The sequence below is a fragment of the Littorina saxatilis genome, linkage group LG4 (assembly GCF_037325665.1).
Source record: "Littorina saxatilis isolate snail1 linkage group LG4, US_GU_Lsax_2.0, whole genome shotgun sequence".
In the NCBI taxonomy this organism is placed as follows: domain Eukaryota; kingdom Metazoa; phylum Mollusca; class Gastropoda; order Littorinimorpha; family Littorinidae; genus Littorina; species Littorina saxatilis.
The window spans coordinates 23,665,553-23,689,044 of record NC_090248.1 but is presented as its reverse complement, the minus strand read 5'-3'; the positions used below and the strand labels follow the sequence as shown (position 1 = coordinate 23,689,044).

The window sequence follows — 23,492 nt, the reverse complement described above, 5'->3', positions numbered from 1 at the left end:
ACTAAGTGACCGAAAGGTACACCTTTGATTTCTGATTTCTTAAGCGTGAACAAAAGACATATAGTGTAAGAACCTAGTTTTCCTGATTTCATGTAAGTTTGTTTGTTTGTTCGTTCATGGGCTGAAACTCCCACGGCTTTTACGTGTATGACTGTTTTTACCCTGCCATTTAGGCAGCCATACGCCGCTTTCGGAGGAAGCATGCTGGGTATTTTCGTGTTTCTATAACCCACCGAACTCTGACATGGATTACAGGATCTTTTTCGTACACACTTGGTCTTGTGCTTGCGTGTACACACGGGGGTGTTCGGACACTGAGGAGAGTCTGCACACAAAGTTGACTCTGAGAAATAAATCTCTCGCCGAACGTGGGGACGAACTCACGCTGACAGCGGCCAATTTGATACAAATCCAGCGCGCTACCGACTGAGCTACATCCCCGCCCCACTGATTTCATGTAAGTAAATTTAGCTCCTTTTGAGACGTCCCTCCTTTTGAGACATTATTTCCTCCAATTTGTGAAAGCCTTAAATGGGCAGTTCCATTGCAGGGAAATTAATAGCTCAGTCGGTAGCAGTCCTGGCTTTGAAACCAGTAGTGGGGCGGGGATGTAGCTCAGTCGGTAGCGCGCTGGATTTGTATCCAGTTGGCCGCTGTCAGCGTGAGTTCGTCCCCACGTTCGGCGAGAGATTTATTTCTCAGAGTCAACTTTGTGTGCAGACTCTCCTCGGTGTCCGAACACCCCTGTGTGTACACGCAAGCACAAGACCAAGTGCGCACGAAAAAGATCCTGTAATCCATGTCAGAGTTCGGTGGGTTATAGAAACACGAAAATACCCAGCATGCTTCCTCCGAAAGCGGCGTATGGCAGCCTAAATGGCAGGGTAAAAACGGTCATACACGTAAAATTCCACTCGTGCAAACCACGAGTGCACGTGGGAGTTTCAGCCCACGAACGCAGAAGAAGAAGAAGAAGAAGAAACCAGTAGTCGCTATTAGCGTAGGTTTGGACCCATGTGCACGTTTGGCAAAGGGGTTAATTTCCTAGGATCAACTTTGTGCACTCTCCTGGGTGTCGGAACACCCCTGTGTGCATCCATGCTTAAAATCAAGAACCCAAGGTCACAGCGAAAGTCTCAGACCTTGGAAAACATGCACACATGCAGGAAAAACAAAATCAAAAACGGGTACATGTGGTGGGATTCTGTCGCTGCACGCTATCCCCAGTGATAGTGTTGATAATGATGTTGGTTATACATATACCATTTCAGACGGGGGATGTTGTATTGTGCACTACATCAATGTAAGGGAAGATCTAGAGTTCCTCTAAGATTTGGACAACATGGCCGGTAAACGTGTTCGAAACGTGAACCCACTTCATTTACGTTTTTATTGAACGTTTCTGTGCTGCATGCATCCTTGCAGACACAACAAACATAACACAGAGCAGCCTGAATTTCCTTGAGGTTATTCCCCAAGGACAATAAGATATACCAAAAAACAAAACAAACAACAACAACAAAAAACAAGTCGCGTGAAGCGATATAAAACATTTAGTCAAGCTGTCGGCATCATAGTCTCGACTAACCACACCCAAACTGACCGAGACAGGTCACGCTCGTCTCCGCGTAGTGTGCGAACGCAGTACTTACTTAACCTATTTTCTGTAATTCTGAGCAAATTGTTAGAGTAAACGTCATGTATGTATTATACGTTATTTGCGTGTTTGACCAAAATATGACATTTTACACAGATCGAGACAGTCATTGTTCTCCGAGACCGCGCTAGCGGTCGAGGTGAACAATGACTGTCGAGATCTGTGTAAAATGTCATATTTTGGTCAAACACGCAAATAACATTTATGTATCGATCGAATTCCTTTCAGGTACTTATGACTTTGTTGTTGTTTTGACGATTGAACGAGCACACACACACATGCATGCAATCCACATGTATGCAATCAAACACATAAGCTTCATATTTGGGCGTTTCAGGTTGACCGAAACTTCAAAGGAACTACAAAACACACGTCATGTACTCACTTTGTTGTTGTTTTGACATTGAACAGCACACACACATGCAATCAAACACATGACGTTTTTTTTTGAGTTCCTTTGAAGTTTCGGTCAACCTGAAAAGCCAAATTATAAAGTTTTGTCGGCCTCTGACGTCACATGACTCAAAGAAGGGAAATCCAATCTCCAATCGATACATATATTTTTGAATTCAGGAAAAATTAAGGAATACGATTCAATCATTTTTGAATCTGTTTGTGAAAATTCGATTTTAATGACAACTTTAATGAGCAAACTTATTAACTAATTTGTACGCTGCCAAGCTGAAATTCAATCCCATAGTCTGGACTTCGTCGAAGATTGCTTGACCAAAATTTCAATCAATTTGATTAAAACATGAGAGCGTGACAGGGCTGCCTCAACTTTCACAAAAAGGCGGATATGAGGTCATCAAAGACATTTATCGAAAAAATGAAAAAAAACGTCTGGGGATATCATACCCAGGAACTCTCATGTGAAATTTCATGAAGGTGACGGTCCAGTAGTTTTCTCTGAATCGCTCTATACACACGCACACACACACTCACACACACACATACACCACCACCCTCATCTCGATTCCCCGTCTATGTTAAAACATGTCAAAAGTGTTGGTCAAAAGCTCACCTTCTCTTAAAGGTGCAGTACTCGTCCACTTGACCGTTGTTGATGAAGAGCCAGGGGGAGGGCTGGAGGTCAAAGTCAAAGTCGTCCATCAGCATGCCAGGGTTCATGGACATGGCGCCGATAAACAGGTTGTCGATCGCCCACGCTGCCTTCATCTCACCTGTAACAATTTGTTTGTTTGTTTGTTTGCTTAACGCCCAGCCGACCACGAAGGGCCATATCAGGGCGGTGCTGCTTTGACATATAACGTGCGCCACACACAAGACAGAAGTCGCAGCACAGGCTTCATGTCTCACCCAGTCACATTATTCTGACACCGGACCAACCAGTCCTAGCACTAACCCCATAATGCCAAACGCCAGGCGGAGCAGCCACTAGATTGCCAATTTTAAAGTCTTAGGTATGACCCGGCCGGGGTTCGAACCCACGACCTCCCGATCACGAGGCGGACGCCTTACCACTAGGCCACCATGCCGGTACCTGTAACAATGACCACACAGGTAAAAAAATCTCACCTGTGGGAGTAAGGACACTTATAAAACATCTTACCTGTTGCAGGAAAGACAAAGATAAAAAACAACTTACCTTCTAAATAATAACACCAGTGTTTTCACGAACTTAACGGACTACAGTGGAACCCCCTTTTAAGACCTAACAAAATCTGTGAAAAGCAGGTACGTCTTAACAAGTCGCGTAAGGCGAAATAACAACATTTAGTCAAGCTGTCGAACTCACAGAATGAAACTGAACGCACTGCATTTTTTTACCAAGACTGCATACTCGTAGTTTCGTCAGGCCATGAGCGCTCGTGGCAAAGGCAGTGAAATCGACAAGCCAGAATAGTGCGGTAGTGGTAGTGCTGAGCAGGATAACACGCTTTTCTGTATCTCTATTCTTTTTAGCGTACTGAGTTTGTTTTTAATCCAAACATATCATATCTATATGTTTTTGGAATCAGGGACCGACAAGGAATAAGATGAAATTGTTTCTAAATCGATTTCGGACAATTAATTTTAATCATAATTTTCATATTTTTAATTTTCAGAGCTTGTTTGTAATCCAAATATAACATATGTATATGTTTTTGGAATCAGAAAATGACGAAGAATAAGATGAAATTGTTTTTGGATCGTTTAAAAAAAAGAAAAATTTTAATGACGTTTCCGATTTTTAATAACCAAATTCATCAATTAATTTTTAAGCCACCAACCTGAAAAGCAATACCAAAGTCCGGCCTTCGTCGAAGATTGCTGGGCCAAAATTTCAATCAATTTGATTGAAAAATGAGGGTGTGACAGTGCCACCTCAACTTTTACAAAAAGTCGGATATGACGTCATTCAAAGGTATTTATCGAAAAAAACAAAAAACGTCCGGGGATATCATTCCCAGGAACTCTCATGTCAAATTTCATAAAGATCGGTCCAGTAGTTTAGTCTGAATCGCTGAACACACACACACAGACATACATCACGACCCTCGTCTCGATTCCCCCTCTATGTTAAAACATTTAGTCAAAATGCAAAAAGGAGGGAGTCTTAAATATGGGGGTCTTAAAAGGGGGGTTCCACTGTATAGGTCAATTGTCATTCATTTTGTCATTCCTTTGTTAATCTAACCATCTTGCCAGACATTGAACGCACATTCAACTTAGCCTTATTTTTACATTTAGTCAAGTTTTGACTAAATGTTTTAACGTAGAGGGGGGAATCGAGATGAGGGTTGTGGTGTGTGTGTGTGTGTGTGTGTGTGTGTGTGTGTGTGTGTGTGTGTGTGTGTGTGTCTGTGTGTGTGTGTAGTGCGATTCAGACCAAACTACTGGACTCATCTTTATGAAATTTGACATGAGAGTTCCTGGGAATGATATCCCCGGACGTTTTTTTCTTTTTTTTGATAAATACCTTTGATGACGTCATATCCGGCTTTTTGTAAAAGTTGAGGCGGCACTGTCACACCCTCATTTTTCAATCAAATTGATTGAAATTTTGGCCAAGCAATCTTCCACGAAGGCCGGACTTTGGTATTGCATTTCAGCTTGGTGGCTTAAAAATTAATTAATGACTTTGGTCATTAAAAATCTGAAAATTGTAAAAAAAAAATTTTTTTTTATAAAACGATCCAAATTTACGTTCATCTTATTCTTCATCATTTCCTGATTCCAAAAACATATAAATATGTTATATTCGGATTAAAAACAAGCTCTGAAAATTAAAAATATACAAATTATTATCAAAATAAAATTTCCGAAATCGATTTAAAAACAATTTCATCTTATTCCTTGTGGGTTCCTGATTCCAAAAACATATAGATGTGATATGTTTGGATAAAAACACGCTCAGAAAGTTAAAAAGAATAGAGATAAAGAAAAGCGTGCTATCCTATTCTCAGCGCAACTACTACCCCGCTCTTCTTGTCAATTTCACTGCCTGTGCATCGAGCGTTGGAGTGACGATGCTACGAGTATGATACGCTCTTGCTGTAAAAATGAAGTGAGTTCAGTTTCATTTTGTTAGTTCGACAGCTTGACTAAATGTAATTTCGCCTTATGCGACTTGTTTTTTCATTTGTCTCATACCGTACTTTCCGGGTGACAAGGCGCTTCGTTATCTAAGACGCACCCCCTTCTTTTAAAAAAAAATTGTAATCCAGTCACCCATTGGACGCAGGGGGCCGATAGGGCGCACCAAAATGACCCAGTTTTTGCCATGAGAGGTGGTTCCCCTGTCATATCTGAGAGAGGAAACACTTCCTGCATCGGGGTCAGTGACCGGTCAGTGACCGACTTTAACTGAATGAAAATATGTGTGCTCTGTGTGTGCGGCCAGATCAAAGGCATTGTGGTAGCTGGGTGGCCTTGTTAAAAGACACGACCTTCTTCCCAGGGGCCAATGACCCAGTTTTTGCCATGAGAGGTGGTTCCCCTGTCATATCTGAGAGAGGAAACACTTCCTGCATCGGGGTCAGTGACCGAGTTTAACAGAGTGGAAATCTGTGTGTGCGGCCAGATCAAAGGCAGGGCAGTACCTAGTAGCTGAAACATGCATTATCACAAGTTGTTTGACTGGTACTCAAGCGGTCTCTTTGATTTTTTTCGTATTTCATACACGGATTAGACGCTTCGTTATACAAGACGCAGGGGTCGAACTCGAGGAAAAAAGTCGCGCCTTATGACCCGGAAAGTACGGTAATTATTTGTCTGTCTGTCCGCTATAAAGACCATTGGGTTGATGTACTTGTGAATGATTTGGTTTGTCAAAACTTAAAAGTTCCATTTACATTAATTTCTTTTGTATTTAATCCTGGATTTTGGAATGTTAGCAGTCTCTGTTTTTGGATGTTTAAGTCGTTTACATTCTATATATATATGTGTAGGTTCAAATGTCCTAGCTACAAAAATTGCTAAAACTGTCAAACAGTTGACTGGCTAATGGTCATTCCAATCTGTCAGATCAAAAAAGTATGCGCGAGTGACCAAAACCTGAGGCCTGAGAATAATACTGCAAAACAGCTCAAACATCTCACATGTCACAGTGATACAATGTCAAGATTTTAGCTTGGGGCTTTTTGTCATGTGCGTCTAATTATTTGTCAGACACATTTTTGGATAAAACTGGATATTTAATTTGTTTTTCCTTCTGAGTAACAGGAGGCATTTTATTGTTATAAGTATGTACATTGTACTGAGAGATTTAGGTGGCCCACTTCAAAATCATACGCATATTCAAAATATGACACAGCTGAATTCCATTCAAGAGACGATTTTATGACACACACATTCGTCACCAGACAAGACTCTAAATATTCTGTTTTAAGCACAAAGCAAATCATGATGGTCTGACATGATATGCTAAGAGAACTACTACAATGAAACCTGTTTTAAGATCTCTACAAATGTGGGACAACTGGGTCTTATAAAGGAGGGACTCTTACATTGGAGGTAAATTCACTGACTCTTGAAGGGAAAGTCTAAGAAAATGAGATCTTAGAATGGAGGGAGTTGATCTTAAACAGAGCTCAGTTTCACTGTATTATGATTTTCTTAAGTTAATCACGGTGCATGTGAACAACTTCACACGCTCTCACCAAGTGATGTGTGATAATTATATACATGCATTTTTCATTTCTTACCCCCATTGTCTGGTTGCCAAAAACGAAATCGTGTAGCATTGGTGAGGGACATCATAGGCAATGGTATTGAGAACAACCTGGAGACAAAAAAAACATACAAAACACTACGTAAAATAAACTGAAAGAAAAAATAAAATGAATAATAATGATACATAAAGGCGGCTAAAAATAGTGAATGTCACTTCCTTATCAACCAACCAACCAGAGTCAGCAAACCACCTAACTAACCTGAAATAAATGAAGTAAACAAATTCAACTCATGACTTCTTACCGGGGAAAAAAAAATCGGTCCTAAACATCTCAACAGTGAGAGAAGACGGGGTCGGCCCGCTATTGCGCGGGTCCGCTATTGCGCAGGTCCGCTATTGCGCGGGTCTGCTATTGCGTGGGGCCGGCCGCTATTGCGCGGTGACTATTTGTCATTCAACCAATCTCTCACAGTGTAACAGAAATACCCAAAGCCAAGAGACACAGCCTAGAGAATACTGTGCTGACAATCATTCAAACGTGTTCCAAGTCGGTTTCATGGCAAAGACTATGTATATTATTAAACAACAAAAGAAAATAAAGAGGTGTCACAGAAAGGGGGAAAGAACCATTTCTTATTCCACAAAATTACTTTTGCAATCCCAACATTCAAAGCATCGAGCTCAGAAATACTACCTTATAAATCTCAGGTGGTCATAATATAATACCAACAAATAAACTGACAAACAAAATGTTGACATTGCATTTATTCCAATCTTGAAAATAAATTCAAAACAGTCACTGGCATCCTGAAATCATCTTTTGTCTTCTCAAAGAAAAAAAACCCTAACTAAAGTAAGTTGGAATAACAAAAATAATGCATGAGTAAATGTTAGTCACTTTTCGCATTTTCCAAAGACCTGGACAAAAGAAACCAAGAACACCCGTTCTCTACCTCATTATGAAAATAAAAGAAACAAGTCGCGTAAGGCGAAATAACAACATTTAGTCAAGCTGTCGAACTCACAGAATGAAACTGAACGCACTGCTTTTTTCACCAAGACCACATACTGGTAGTTTCGTCAGTCCACCGCCCGTGGCAAAGGCAGTGAAATCGACAAGCCATGCAGAATAGTCCGGTAGTGGTCGCGCTGAGCAGGATACACGCTTTTCTGTGTGTCTATTCTTTTTAGCTCACTGAGTTTGTTTTTAATCCAAACATATCATATCTATATGTTTTTTGAATCAGGGACCGACAAGGAATAAGATGAAATTGTTTTTAAATCGATTTAGAAAATTTAATTTTGATCATAATTTTTATATTTTTAATTTTCAGAGCTTGGTTTTAATCCAAATATAACATATTTATATGTTTTTGGAATCAGGAAATGATGAAGAATAAGATGAACTTAAATTTGGATTGTTTTATAAAAAAAAAATTTTTCTTACAATTTTCAGATTTTTAATGACCAAAGTCATTAATTAATTGTTAAGCCACCAAGCTGAAATGCAATACCGAAAATCGAAGTCCGGCCTTCGTCGAAGATTGCTTGGCCAAAATTTCAATCAATTTGATTGAAAAATGAGGGTGTGACAGTGCCACCTCAACTTTTCCAAAAAGCCGGATATGACGTCATCAAAGACATTTATCGAAAAAAAGAAAAAAACATCCGGGGATATCATTCCCAGGAACTCTCATGTCAAATTTCATAAAGATCGGTCCAGTAGTTTAGTCTGAATCGCTCTACACACACACACGCATAGACAGACAGACAGACACACACACACACACATACACCACGACCCTCGTCTCGATTCCCCCTCTATGTTAAAACATTTAGTCAAAACTTGACTAAATGTAAAAACATATTACATTAAAAAGGTACCTTGGAATAACAAAAATAATGCATGAGTAAATGCCAGTCACTTTTCGCATTTTCCAAAGACCTGGACAAAGGAAAACCAAGAACACCTGTTCTCTACCTCATTATGAAAATAAAATAAAAAAACATATTACATTAAAAAAGTAACTTGGAATAACAAAAATAATGCATGAGTAAATGCCAGTCACTTTTCGCATTTTCCAAAGACCTGGACAAAAGAAAACCAAGAACACCTGTTCTCTACCTCATTATAAAAAAACAAACAAACACATATTACATTAAAAAAATACTTAATTCTTAAACAAAAAAATAAAACCTTAAATTTAGCTAAAACAATAAAGCAACCAACACAAAGAGCTTGCTAATAAAACGAAAAAAACAAAGATGCAAATATTAAAAGGTCTGTTTTATCCTTGATAGTTTTTAAATTGCAGCCTTTAGCATTACGCTCCCCATACTTCAACAAACAAAGGAAAAGAAAACATTGTGCTTCTTAATTTCTAACCACATCTTGGGCAAATGCATCACATTGCTTATAATCACATTTTATATAATCAGGTACACACATTATAAAAGTATATTAAGAACTAAACTCAACAAGAAAAATGTCAACAAAATCAATGCTTTAACACGTCACTAAAGCGATTCCACCAATAACTGTTTATTACAAAGTACAGTACACTGGAATCATTTTGAAATCAAAAATGTGTCCATTGCAATAAACACTGTCACCACATTTAAACTAGGAAATTTGTCATTACTGGCAACAGAGCTGGCTTGTTTAAGTACTCGAATGTGCTATTTTATGTATCCCTGATAGCTGATTAAGTTTACAAGGGTTAGTGTTGTGTAGATTTTACACAGTTCGTAAATCAAATCTGAAGTCTGTTTCTTTGCTGCCTGCGCGCCGCGTGCAGACCCGGCTGTAGTACATTCCTGGGGAAGGGGGATGGGGGGGGGGGGGGGGGGGGGGTCTGGGGAGTGCACAGTAGCCCCCGTAACATTGGCAACGTCACATTGGCAACGTCACATTGGCAACTATTCCGTCACATTGGCAACTATTCCGCTTCTTCTTAGGTCGCGCAATAGGGGACCCGCGCAAATATAGGTGACCCACGCAATAGTGGCCCAGCCCCAAGAAATACTGGTGACTAGAGAACAAGACAAATCACTCCAGCAGAACTGAGTGTGTGTGTGTGTACATGTGTGTGGGGGGGGTGCATGCGCAGTAGTGAGAGGCAGAGATAAAGGTTGAATTAGTCAAACTGGTGTGCTTGTGGATAAGTCAAGCCCCCCCCCCCCCCCCCCCCCTATTCCTTCCGGCCTTTTCCTGCTTCATCACATCCAACCTGCTGCGCTCTCTGTGAAGTTTCCATCCCCATATGTAGTACTATCAACTGTGCCACCACCCCGCCTCTCCTGACTGCTATCTCTCAGACCTCTTACCACGGTCTGGTCAGGTATCGTCAGTTAGAATAAGAGTACATTGTGCACCCTAAACTTCTTCCAGCATAGCATCCTTATGCTAATGAGTTTCACTCTGTGCTCAGCTCTGTTACTGTATGCTGCTTATATCTTATGCTCTATACTTTAATGAATAAACTTAGTGATAGACATTCGTCTGATGTTATACTGATGTGGCTGAGAGTGTGACCCTACAATAGCCTCCGAATACAAACACCTAACACCATACCATTATATGGTGGCAGCTCTGGTGCCCCAGTGTGAACATCTTACAACCTACAAGTGTTTTCTGTGCCAGCTTTTGTGTGTGTGACACTGACAGCTTCTGATCATCGAAACTGTACTACCTGGAACTTTGTGACTGTGATTGTGATCTATGTGAGTCTGGAACAGTGACTAACCATTAGTAACTGTGTCATTCCCTGTCTTCAACTGGATTACTGAATAATTTTCCTGGACACTATCCTGACCACCAGTGACTGTGTCTCGGACAGACAGTAATGGTAGTGTTGTACACGGATACATCATCGACTCCATAACCGTCACTCCGCACAATCCGGTAAGTGGTATCTTTCTCAATTTTACCACGCACACACAACCAACATGGCTGATGCACCATTGCCACGCCCAAAGATGGACTGGTCATCAGATGACAAGGCACAATCTGCACTCCAAGATTGCAGCTCTGCGACATGTGGTTTAAAGTGAAAAACACTGAGAAAAAACTGCAACACAACTACATCATGTTGTGGCTTGGCAGTGATGGTTTACGTCTACTCAACACATGGAACCTCACTGTCGAACAGCTCGAAGACCCCAAAAACATCTGGGACAGATTGCAGCTACTCCAACCACCACAAAATTTCCACATTCATCGGCTAGAAATGCAGCGACTGACGCAACGGACAGGGGAGTCGGTAGAAGATTTGTGCACAAGATGCAGAACAAAGGCCATCAAATGGAAGTATACTGTCTACTGACAAAGCCGCAGAAGATGAGAGAGTTTTAGAGCAACTTATCGCTGGGACATCTATTTCCACCGTCCAGCGTGAACTCCTCTCTCGGGACAGCACCCTGACCCTCGCTACAGCCCTAGAACTAGCAAAGTCACACGAGGCTACAACGAACCATATGCGTCAAATGCAGGAATTGACAGCTACAGGCTCGACCATAGACGCCATCAGAGCAAAGGACAGCAGAGCATGCAGCAATTGCGGTGGAAAACACCCACCTCGACAGTGCCCAGCCTATGGCACTACGTGCTCAAAAAGCTCAACCTGGCCACCAGCAAGGCGGCAGGAAACACATCAATGTCGTGCAAGACCTCAGCGATGGTGAACTTACAGCCGACATCGCATGCCTAGATTTCTCAAGCATCGAGACAAATAACGGCGACAACCGGGATGAGCTGTACGCCAGTCTGGACATCAAGTATACAATGCCAGCATCCCTTAGAGTAAAGGTGGACACGGGAGCACAGGGAAACATACTCCCACTCCGCATCTATCCATCTATCGGCGAATGTTTCCCGAGCAGCTCAACCCTGAGGGTTTCCCGGCAGCAGGCGCCACAGAACTACGTCGCACTGTACTACAAATGTACAACGGGACACTCATCAAGCAATTTGGAGTCATCACGATCCAATGCAAATTTAAGAACACAGCATGGCATGATGCAGAATTCTTCATCACAGAAAGTGATGGTCCAGCCATTCAGACAGCAGCAGCAACTGCATTGAAGCCTGTCGAGAATGCCCGTGACCTCAATCTCAAGTCCAATCTCCCACACCTGGCCAAACCCACCCCATACAACAGGAAAGCGCGCAGGAATCTTCAAGTCCGCCAACAAACTCAAAAGAAATACCACGATCGTTCAGCCCGAGACCTTCCCCCACTCCATGAAGGCCAGAAGGTTCAGATGCAAGAAAACAACGGCACATGGATACCAGCCACTGTCGTCAACAAGAGGCCTGAACCAAGAGCATACACCATCCGGACACCCAATGGTGGCCTCTACCGCCGCAACAGAAGACAGCTGCGAGACCTGCCCACCACGCAGAAACGCCTCACCTGGGCAGACCAACAACAAAATGCCAGCCTCAAACCGCCTCGCCAAGACACCCCACAACCTGTGAACAACACACCCCAACGCTGTGACAACACCGAGTCGACAGTTCCACTAACCCTTCCACGATCCAACAGACACACACAACAACCACAGCGACTCATTCAAACAATGTAGCTAACAGAAGTACTTGCAAGAAAGAAGAAAGAAGAGCATGCATGAAGACAGCAAGTTTTCATGAAGAAGAGGAGAAACACACATACACAATGTGTTTTACATGTTTTACATACATACATTTATAATCACACAACAATACAATCCTCACTAACAGACACATGTGAAGTGTAGTCAATGTGTATTTTTATGTTGTTTTATGTGTAGAAAGTAGTATGTGTATAGTCAATTAACCTCAATCAGAGACATACATCTATGTCTCTGCCTCAATGTAATTTTCTAACCGTAGTTGAAACAAACTGGTAAGGAGAAAAAAGTCAAAGAACTGACTGAACAAAGTCAAAGTACTGTGTGACTCCTCCAGACATTACTTTCAATTAATGACTATCTCTTGGTTTCAAGAAAGTACTCTACTATCTGTGACACTGATATAATGCAGAACAGTGCCAACCAGCACCACCAGCTTCCAAGACACTTGCTAGTAGCGTTTCTGTGTCTTCAGCCACTGCAACCACGACTCTTGTGAAAACAGTCAAAGAACAGTTCCTATCACCCTTGGTGTTGATAATATAATATCTTTTGTGGTTGTATAAGTTATCCTATATTACTTAGTAAGAAGTGACACTATATGTTCAAGATTTGTACAGTGTGTTATACTTGCTTTCCAAAAGAGAGGGGATGTAGTACTATCAACTGTGCCACCACCCAGCCTCTCCTGACTGTTATATATATCTCAGACCTCTTCCCACGGTCTGGTGTCATCAGTTAGAATAAGAGTACATTGTGCACCCTAAACTTCTTCCAGCACAGCATCCTTATGCTAATAATGAGTTTCACTCTGTGCTCAGCTCTGTTACTGTATATGCTGCTTATATCTTATGCTCTATACTTTAATGAATAAACTTAGTGATAGACATTCGTCTGATGTTATACTGATGTGGCTGAGAGTGTGACCCTACGATAGCCTCCGAGTACAAACACCTAACACCATACTATGCAGTGAAGAGTTGGGGAAATCAGTCCCCGACCCTGATCCCTGACACCCCAGTCTTGTCGCGCAAATTCAGTTCCCGATTGATAGTGGTTTACCTCGGTAACCTAACAACACCCCCCCCCCCTCCCGCCACCCCAACTCCTTCCTCTGCCCCCTACCCTCACCATCCGCACCCCACCATGAAAATGAGACCAGAACCGACATGTGTGTGTGTGTGTGTGTGTGTGTCTGTCCGCTGCGTCTGTCTGTCCGCTGCGTCTGTATGTCGCCTCAGTGCGCGTGTGTGTGTGTGCGCATTAAATCCGATTACGCATTTCCAACATCCCCGTCCTAACAATATTATCCCCGTCCTTCTGAAAATATTATCCGCCAAGGCTGCAATCTCCTTCGTTTGTGTCCTACAATTTCCAACTTGAACTCGAATGAAAACAGACACCTGTCAAACTACTTCAACGTGCAGCAACCGACGTCTAAGGCTACCAAAGTACACGTCACAATAAACAAAAAATCCGACTTTGCCAAGCACAACATATTGTGGGGCGTTTAATCAAAAAAGGAAAAGAAAAAAACAAACACAAAATCAACTAAATAGTATACATGCATATGCACCTTTCACAATCTTCTAATATTATGTATTGAGACAATGACAATTCTTTATTTAACGAGGGCAGTAGATTAAGCAGTGGTCTGCTTTTTTACATCCAGCCCTCGAGAGAGAGAGAGAGAGAGAGAGAGAGAGAGAGAGAGAGAGCGAGAGCGAGAGAGACTCAGTGTACCATACAGTCTCCGATGATACTTCAGTGCAAATTCAACCTATGTTGCAACATCAGTACTTTCAGTTTAGGGCATCGACAGAGTCCGCGTCCCTCTTACTGTACCCTTCGCGAGTCAAACCCGCTACCCTATAACCTATATAAACTCTACCAAGAAACGTGTGTGACAGTTTTTGTACCCCAACTAAAAATTCATGCCAGAATTTATGTAATTTCATTCAATTTATTTATGCTATCTTATAGCTTAACTTGGCCATCTGGCACATTTTTTGGTTCAAAGATTTCTTTCACAGAGGTCAAGTCACCGCCGCTAAAATAAGGGTACCCCCAAAATCCACCGGACAAAAAAGAACTCGACAAAAATTCAGGATAGGCAAAACTCAGCAACTTTCACAAACGGGATGAGAGTCAAGTTAGCTATCTATCCAGAACAGGGTATTTTATCTGGCCATCTTGCGTATTTCTCGTGTTAACGCAATTCCTACTAAATAAATGCAGGTGAAGATCGTATAAGCGCTTGAAAACATGAGTTTTCTTTGGAAATTTGGAGGGGTACCACGACAAAAAGCGCTGTATCTCAGGAATGACCCAGTGGATTGCTTTAAAACTGTCAGGATCATATGCGCCGTAGTGTACATACAAGAAGTACTTCAAGTAAAAATGTCTAACCATTAAAATTATTTGTGCAGTTGTTATGCAACCCTCCGGGAAAAGCTTTTAAAATCCGTCACATGTTGGACTTTGCACGTATACTAAAACAAGTCGCGTAAGGCGAAAATACAATATTTAGTCAAGTAGCTGTCGAACTCACAGAATGAAACTGAACGCAATGCCATTTTTCAGCAAGACCGTATACTCGTAGCATCGTCAGTCCACCGCTCATGGCAAAGGCAGTGAAATTGACAAGAAGAGCGGGGTAGTAGTTGCGCTAAGAAGGATAGCACGCTTTTCTGTACCTCTCTTTGTTTTAACTTTCTGAGCGTGTTTTTAATCCAAACATATCATATCTATATGTTTTTGGAATCAGGAACCGACAAGGAATAAGATGAAAGTGTTTTTAAATTGATTTCGACAATTTAATTTTGATAATAATTTTTATATATTTAATTTTCAGAGCTTGTTTTTAATCCGAATATAACATATTTATATGTTTTTGGAATCAGCAAATGATGGAGAATAAGATAAACGTAAATTTGGATCGTTTTATAAATTTTTATTTTTTTTTACAATTTTCAGATTTTTAATGACCAAAGTCATTAATTAATTTTTAAGCCACCAAGCTGAAATGCAATACCGAAGTCCGGGCTTCGTCGAAGATTACTTGACCAAAATTTCAACCAATTTGGTTGAAAAATGAGGGCGTGACAGTGCCGCCTCAACTTTCACGAAAAGCCGGATATGACGTCATCAAAGACATTTATCAAAAAAATGAAAAAAAACGTTCGGGGACTTCATACCCAGGAACTCTCATGTCAAATTTCATAAAGATCGGTCCAGTAGTTTAGTCTGAATCGCTCTACACACACACACACACACACAGACAGACACACACACACACACACACACACACACGCACATACACCACGACCCTCGTTTCGATTCCCCCTCGATGTTAAAATATTTAGTCAAAACTTGACTAAATATAAAAATGACTGTTACAAGCACTACAAAATTATTTCTTAAACATTATCTTTGGTGTGATCTTTATTTTGCGTGGGAAATTTCTTCTCAAAAGTAGTGATTTCTGAAGGGGGAGCAGATTTGATTTTCATTAGGATTTTGCAGGGGATAGCGCGAACGCAGTCCCCCTCACCAAGAAATTACGCACTCGAGTCATTAACATTTGTAATGATCGTAGGGGTCAACCCGCCCGGTTGTGCAATGGACAGGCCTCGCCCCAGGAGTACCCCCTTGTTGATCAAGGTGTCTCCCGTGCCAGGTAAGTATGCTCTAAATCAGGGCATAGCCGAAACCGACCCAAACTACAGTCTCAAAACTCAACCCTGTTGTCATTTGACTCGAAAGTTAACATTTTGATATGACACTGTCCCATTCGAATTTATCTTATTTCTTTCGTTTGACATTGAATTCCTTCTTTGGTCTTTTGTTGGCTATCGTTTGATGCGTATTGTAGACCTGATAATATGTTATTTATCAATCAAACACCAAAACTGAGACTAGCAGTGAGACTAGCAACTAGTTCTATTTTTAGTAACAAGAAATCGCATTCTTTTCAGCATGTGAAAACAATTCCGGAGAAATTAAGGTGGGAAATAGACGAGAGTTCATTTTGTTATGTAATGAGCATGCTTTTGATACAGGCTACAAGTTTCTCTGGGATTTACAGGTGTTTTACGGGCAAATATAACACCATTCTGCCTGAAAATGAAGCAAACATGTGCAGGCTACTCTGACGAAATTCGGTGTTCCTGAGAGGTTGTCTCCCTTCTCATACAACAACATTAATAAAGACCATGCGAATTTCCCCACATCAGTTTAAGCAAAGAAAGCAATAGATTGTTGTATGTATGGTACATGCATCTGATACAGGCTGAAAGTTTCTCTGGCATTTACAGGCATGTTATGGGCAAAAATAACACAATTTGCCTCAAAATAAAACGAATATCGGCAGATTACTCTTACGAAATTCTGTGTTCCTGAGAGGTTGTCTCCCTTCTCATATCCACAACAGTAATAAAGACAACGCAGATAGCATGCGACACCAGATATATATAAATAGAGAATACTACATGGCTTGCTGTGTCGTACAAGATTTACACGAGTTTTTTTTTTAAATATTGAACTGCGAGCGAAAGCGAGCTGTTCACCATTTGAAAAAGCAACAAGTGTAAATCTGGTACGACACAGCAAGCCATGTAGTATTCTGTTTATCCTACATACTGTACTTACGTGTATTTTTCTGAAAATGTCTTGCAGTCGAGGCAGCTAAATTGAAGACGCTTGTTTTGGAACCTCGATCTAGAGCCTCGTGCAATCTAGTATGTCAAAGCAAAGAAACGTCACTCTGAAAGTGTGGCGTGACGTGTTAGTTCTAAAGATTCACCGAGCGCAATTTTTGTTTCTACAATAATGACGTTTGTCTCGGTGACTTTGGCATTATAAGCAGTGGAAAAACAGGTCCCTGCAAGTCTCGCTTGACATGACCTCATTTACATGATATACACACGTGTGATTTGAACGATCATTATCTCACGGGTGTCTCTCCCACGTATGTAGGATAATGAAAAATATATAATTTGTTAATACTGGACAACATTACAAAAACAGCATTGGTTGTTACTGCAGCAGAGCCTCGGAAAGAACAAATAAACTTGAAGATTTTAATCTTGTTTATTCCTTCTTCCTTTGTTTGTTTTTGCTCATTTTGTTGTTGATGTCAGTTCTTGTTATTGTTTTTGTTTGTTCTCGGTTCATTTTTTTCTTCAAGCTCGTTTCTCCATGGTCAATAAAAAAGAAAAGAATTAAAATTATACAATACTTAAACAACAAAAGTAGATTGTTCTTTTCGCTGACAACCAAAAGTTGTTGAGTTCTAGCTGTTCGTTTTTTCTTCTCTCTCTCTCTCTCTCTCTCTCTCTCTCTCTCTCTCTCTCTCTCTCTCTCTCTCTCTCTCTCTCTCTCTCTCTCTCTCTCTCTCTCTCTCCTTTGAACAGCCAGAACTTTTATTCTGAGCTGTTATTAATTCATTATGGTCGGGTTTTTTTATCATGGACAGCCTCAACGAAAAGATCTACACCAAAATGTATCTGTCTCGTTTCTTTTAACGATTAGTATACACGGCTTATCCGGACTTTAATTTTCGGAAATCGAAGGCGGCGCACGACACTTTAAGAATGTTTTCCCACACTCTAATATCAGTTGTCCCTCCCCCCCCCCCCCCCCCCCCCAACCTGTGAACGGTTGTTGAAAAAAAGCTCGCAAACTGTCCTAGGATTCATATTGGTACAGAAAAAACGGTCTGGTGGTTCCCGATCTTTGCCAGTGTTCGCCGTCTACCGCTTTTAAAATGTGAGGAAAGTTCAGCATCTCTCTGTCGTAAATACTCGACCCGAGTGGGTTTTTTTCTTCTTCTCTCAGTTATACTTACTTATAAAATAAAATAAAGAAATCTAAATAAAAAGATTATTTCTTTGCTTGGTTCTTAAAAACTTAAACTTGAGCTGTATCCTTCGTTTCTACTGTGTACGCATACTGACATCGCCCTGACCCGGTTAATCAGTGTCAACAAATAAAAAAATAAATACCAGACGGTATATCATAACATGTTATTGGTATGATAGTAAAAACGGACTGCCTATTTTGGTAGCTTTTTGTTGTTTTTAACATGACTTTTTCTTCCCCCTTTTTTTTTTTTCCAAATACTGAATTTTTACCCATTTATATAATATTGGGCCAAGGAAATCGGAGCAAATAGCTCACACTTTCAAAGTGAAACTGAAAGTGACCAAACCGAAGTGAAAGTTGATGGATGCATACATCATATATAGAAATTGTCACGACAGACAAAGAACGAGATTAAAAAAATTAAAAAATATATTTTTTAAACACCCACAAAGTACTCTGTTATTAAAATCTCACGTATTTACTAAAAGCTATTGCTTGAATAATTATGGGGGCGAGGATGTAGTGTAACGTTACTTTTGCTGAAGACTATAGGCAAATTACTGGTGACGTGACCGCTGGTTGACCCAGCAATGATGACAGTGGTGAAGACATCAAAGACGCCGTTCCCCGTGCAGAACTGAGAGAGAGAGAGACGGAGATAAGGGGGGGGGGGGGGGGGAGGAGGAGGAGGGGGAAGAGAGGCCGAGAAGGATGGGAACTACGTAGCTAAGTGAACGGCGAGGCACTAGCGCGTGAGTTCTAATGTCACAAATTTGATGTGGCCGGGACTCTGTCAGAAATTACAACAACACAACATTTATGTTACAGAACAGAGAGAGGTTATCCGATCTAAACAATGGAAAGAGTAGCGCGATGTCCATCGCTGAGGGTTGTGTTTGTTTATTTGTTTTTGTGGATTTTGTTGTTGTTTTGTTATTGTTTGTGTGTACACGTGTGAGTGGGTGTCTCTTTGTTTATTCGTTCACTTTTTATCATTTTTTTTCTATTTTTCCGCTTTCTATTTCTTGACAAATTCTGCCTCAAGTAAGTTTTTGGGATCCTAGTTGTTTAGAAATTGTAATGTAGCCGTAGTTCTTTACGATAAAAGGATACATAAGTTGCTGTCAATAATCTACACAAAAACATGAACGACCGAAAAACTGGTATGCACACTCTGGGGTACGCATGTACCTTAGTAGCCACGTAGACTTCACCTCTCCTTTCTTCATTTCCCTGCTGGTATGACCTTGTATCTCTCTCACGACATCAAGTACCAGCCTCAGTTAAAACATTGATTAAATAAAACAGCGGCCACTGACCCGATGACAGGAGGTCAGTGTTTGTCAAATTACACAAACTGGCAGGTGATACAGTGAAACCACCCCCTAAAAAAAACCGATTTATTAAAACCTCACCCCTCTTTTCACTTGCTTCTTCGGATTTTCTGTTCATAATCTTAATAATTACACCCACATTTTAAGATTTCATCCTTTTCAAGACCTGATTTTCTCAGATTTGGGGAGGACTTAACAATGGGCTTCCACTTTACAAGTCGGGCCGACCATGGAAGAGACTGCTGTGTGTTGATTGTTCTGTTCCTGAGAGGTTGTCTCCCTTCTCATACCAGAACAGTTTTTATGTTTAAAACAAAAACCTTTTTCTTTTTCTTTAATTTGGGTGTGTGTGGGATGGGGTGGGAGGGGGGGGGGTGGTTGACGGTGATGAATCTAATGACAGTGATGTGCCCTACCTTAATACGGCCAGTCGAAATAAATTGATGTCAACATGCTGTCCCGACACAAGACTTTATCTGCTGATTATAAAATATAGTAAGTGTTCTTAGTCTTACAGTTTTTGCTTACAATGTAGAGAGAATAAAAAGTAAAAAGACAGCACTATATGTCAGCTGTGTGCAGTCTATAGTTTCAAACACTTTTAAAATTGAAATGTAAATCAGCATAGCAATTATCCCTCTCCACAGAAAGCAACAACTGTCCCATAACCTTTTTAATGCACTCTTCATGTTCATAGATGTAAGTTTCAGAAAAGTCATTTGGTACAATCATTGTGTGTGTGTGTGTGCGTGTGTGTGTGTGTGTGTGTGTGTGAAGATGCATCAATACCAGTTAAATAAAAAAAATGTTGAATTAGTCGCTAAGCTGTACGCCTAGCTGAAAGATTTCCAAGTGACTGGGGAGAATCAAAAACAGGCTGGAAAACTCTCCTCAGGTTCAAATGTTTTTAAAGAAATGCAACATTTTCACAAATAGATTTTTTTTCTCTCCCTGAAAGACAAACGAGGAGCTATCTGCCCACCTCTGACAAAAAAAAGTAAGTCCAAAGTTCACGTTTTGAGAAAAACACGCTTTTCTGTTCTTCGCTCTTTAAATAAAACAAAATCATTGTCAGTTTTTATGGTTTCCCATAAATCCATTTATGTTCTGAATTTGTTTGTGCTAACAACCCAAGGGAGACAACCACTTCACACAATCATACTATGAAACAAGCCAACACTGTGATTGCGAATGTTGTCGCTGGATCTACCCAGCGACTGCATTTTTGAGAAAACCAACGTATTTATACATATCATCAATCAAAAATGCATACTGTTTAGCACCAAATTGTTCGGATACATAATCATCATGTAGGCATCATGTTATTATAAAGTACCCGAAATTGTGAGAGTATCCAGTCGACTAGATGGACAATTGCCTCCCTTATTATATCACACCGGCCTTCTCCCAATAAATACTAGCTGCCTTACAGTCACCTGGCAGCAGGTTAAATGCAACATTATCCCCGAGTACGCTAGTACTTGGGCTTTATACATCACCATCATTGAAATTTGTTTTACACACTGGGGACCAAGTTTCCATCTTTTTACATCACTGGCGGTATAAATTATATAAGTTTTACTGCAGATAAAAGCATCAGCATATTTTCTGCATTTCTTGCGTTATAAAAAATAAAATAAAGTGGTTCAATTCAAAAACAATGAGCAAATTAGTGGACTTACTGTGTTCTGCGTAGTTTTTCTTATGACTAGGGTTTGTTAAAAGCAATGACAGACCACAGCAAAGGGGACTTACTGTGTTCTGCCTAGTTTTTTTTTGCCAATGATGTTTGTGAAAAAGAGTTGCAGAACACAGCAACTTCTGACTGATTTTTGTGTGCAATTAATTCATGTCAAAAAAGGCAGCTAACAGTAAAATGGGCTAAATTAATTGAATATTTGGCGATTGCATGCTTGCATGTGCATGTGTTATTGTTAATGTTTGGATGGTGTTTTTTGTGTTTTAAAAAAAACCTTCTTTCCTTCTTTGCTCTCTTCTGACTCTTTTGAACATCATTTTAACATGCAGTTACTGTGTCCTGCCTTAAAAGTTTGAGTTCATCACACACAAAGGAAAATGGTATACGCGTTGTAGGGTCCAAATCTTCGTCAGTTGCAGCTGTTCTTCCGTTGTTAAAGGCTGACATATAGTCCTATTTAATTAGTTTAATTACTTCCAGGGCTTTTCCCATCGTTGCGGGGATGTATAAATTAAGCTTCCTGCAAAGTTTTAGGTTTGAAGTCCTTACCAATTACGAGAAATAATTAATTCTTCATTGCATTGCTTAGCAACAGTTCTCCAGTCCCCTGTTTCTTACAGGCGAGAATAGGCGAGATTGGCGAGTGGGGCGAGGAAGTACCGTTTCTTGGGAACATCTCGCCGCGAGTGACGCTAGCCGACGCTAGGTAGCTTTGGGCTTGCTCGCTTGGCGAGAAAACATGGCGGCCATGCAGCTGCCCATCCGATTGGCTGTCCATGGTTTTTTACCGACCAGTGCAGACGACCTTTTCGGAATCAACCAATGGTGTTTAATTCTTGCGTAGCTAGCCATTAAACCGTTTCATAGACAATCTCGCCTCCTAGCTTCGCGAGCGGCTAGTCGAAAGAATATCTCGCCTGAAAGAAACACGCGACAGGACTTGCGCTATTTTTAGACCGTTGACGTCACTTCGTGACGTTTCGTAAACCAAAGATGGCGTCGGAGACAGTCAAAGCGCGGTTGCGTACAATGGCAAAAAAGATAGAAGTAAACCCGTCTAAAGCTGTCAAGGCCACTAAATCTGCTGAGAAGAGAAAGTGGACTCCTTGCTTCATCACCACGCAGCACCATCGCGTCAGAGGCCCATCGCTTCAAATTGATAACCAAGTACAAAGGGGATACTGAACTCGCCAAAGTTTTGCTGGACACGTGAGTACATAGACCTATTAGAAAATTAGATGTACTTGTAGCTTGTCAGCTGAAGCCTGTGGCCTTATTCAAAACAAGACAACAGGTAATGAAAACAAAACCCAGACAACCAACCACCCAATCTATTCATGGAAAAAATGACACGAATCAATCAAATCCAAAGTATGCATCATGTGTCACAGCATGACAGGTGAGTATATAAACACCACTCCTTCAGTGTACATGTGAGTCATTCTCCAAAACTGGTTAACAAAAGTGGGAATAAGGCCCAAAAATAAAAATTGACTAATTTGAGTTGAATTATTGATTCAAAGGTTCTTTGTTATCAGAATGACAGTTTGCAAGAAACGAAAAAGCAAGAAATACGTTTCCTTACAAAATACAGGTATCTGATAGGGGGGTATACCCGTCTCATTACGTGCGCATCATCGTGACACAAATTTGTTAATAATGCAGTCATATTGAATGATTATATGTTGTACTAATTACAGCTTGACAAGCATGTATAAGGAGTTGTTTAAAAAGAAATAAATAAAAAAAAATATAAAGAAATAATAATTTTTTATAATTTTTTTTATAATTAATTTTTTTTTTAATTTAATTTTTTTTTTAATATACCTCGGCACGTACATACAATATACATGTACACACATTTATATTGGTGACAGAAAAGGTTTGTGGACAGAAAAAAGGGAATAAGAAAGAGAGAGAGAGAGAGAGACAGAGAGAGAGACAGAGAGAGAGAGAGAGACAGAGAGAGAGAGAGAGAGAGAGAGAGAGAGAGAGAGAGAGAGAGAGAGAGAGAGAGAGAGAGAGAGAGAGAGAGAGAAGGAGAGATCCTGCGTAAATGTGAAAACGTTGTAACAACCTTGAATTTGACGAGGTGTTGAATACGTATTTGACAATCACACATATAATTAAAAAAAAACACCAGAAAATGTATAATTATATCAATTTTATTGTGATCAACAATATTCAGATCATGCAAAAACAAACACC

General features: G+C 40.5%; 1 protein-coding gene and 1 non-coding gene across 3 annotated transcripts in view; both read right to left on the bottom strand.

The window, feature by feature from the left end:
• The window catches only part of LOC138964271 (reelin-like), a 109,620-nt gene that overhangs the window by 39,053 nt on the left and 47,075 nt on the right, over positions 1 to 23,492 (bottom strand). For both annotated transcript variants that reach the window (XM_070336176.1, XM_070336174.1), the window contains exons 36-37: positions 6,808 to 6,884; positions 2,682 to 2,841 (exon numbers count right to left, since the gene is read on the bottom strand). In XM_070336176.1, the coding sequence (XP_070192277.1) occupies positions 2,682 to 2,841; positions 6,808 to 6,884 (237 nt within the window). The remainder of the gene's footprint in view (positions 1 to 2,681; positions 2,842 to 6,807; positions 6,885 to 23,492) is intronic.
• Positions 15,909 to 16,073, bottom strand: LOC138965743 (U1 spliceosomal RNA). Its single transcript, XR_011455514.1, has one exon. It is a non-coding gene; the product is annotated as a U1 spliceosomal RNA (small nuclear RNA).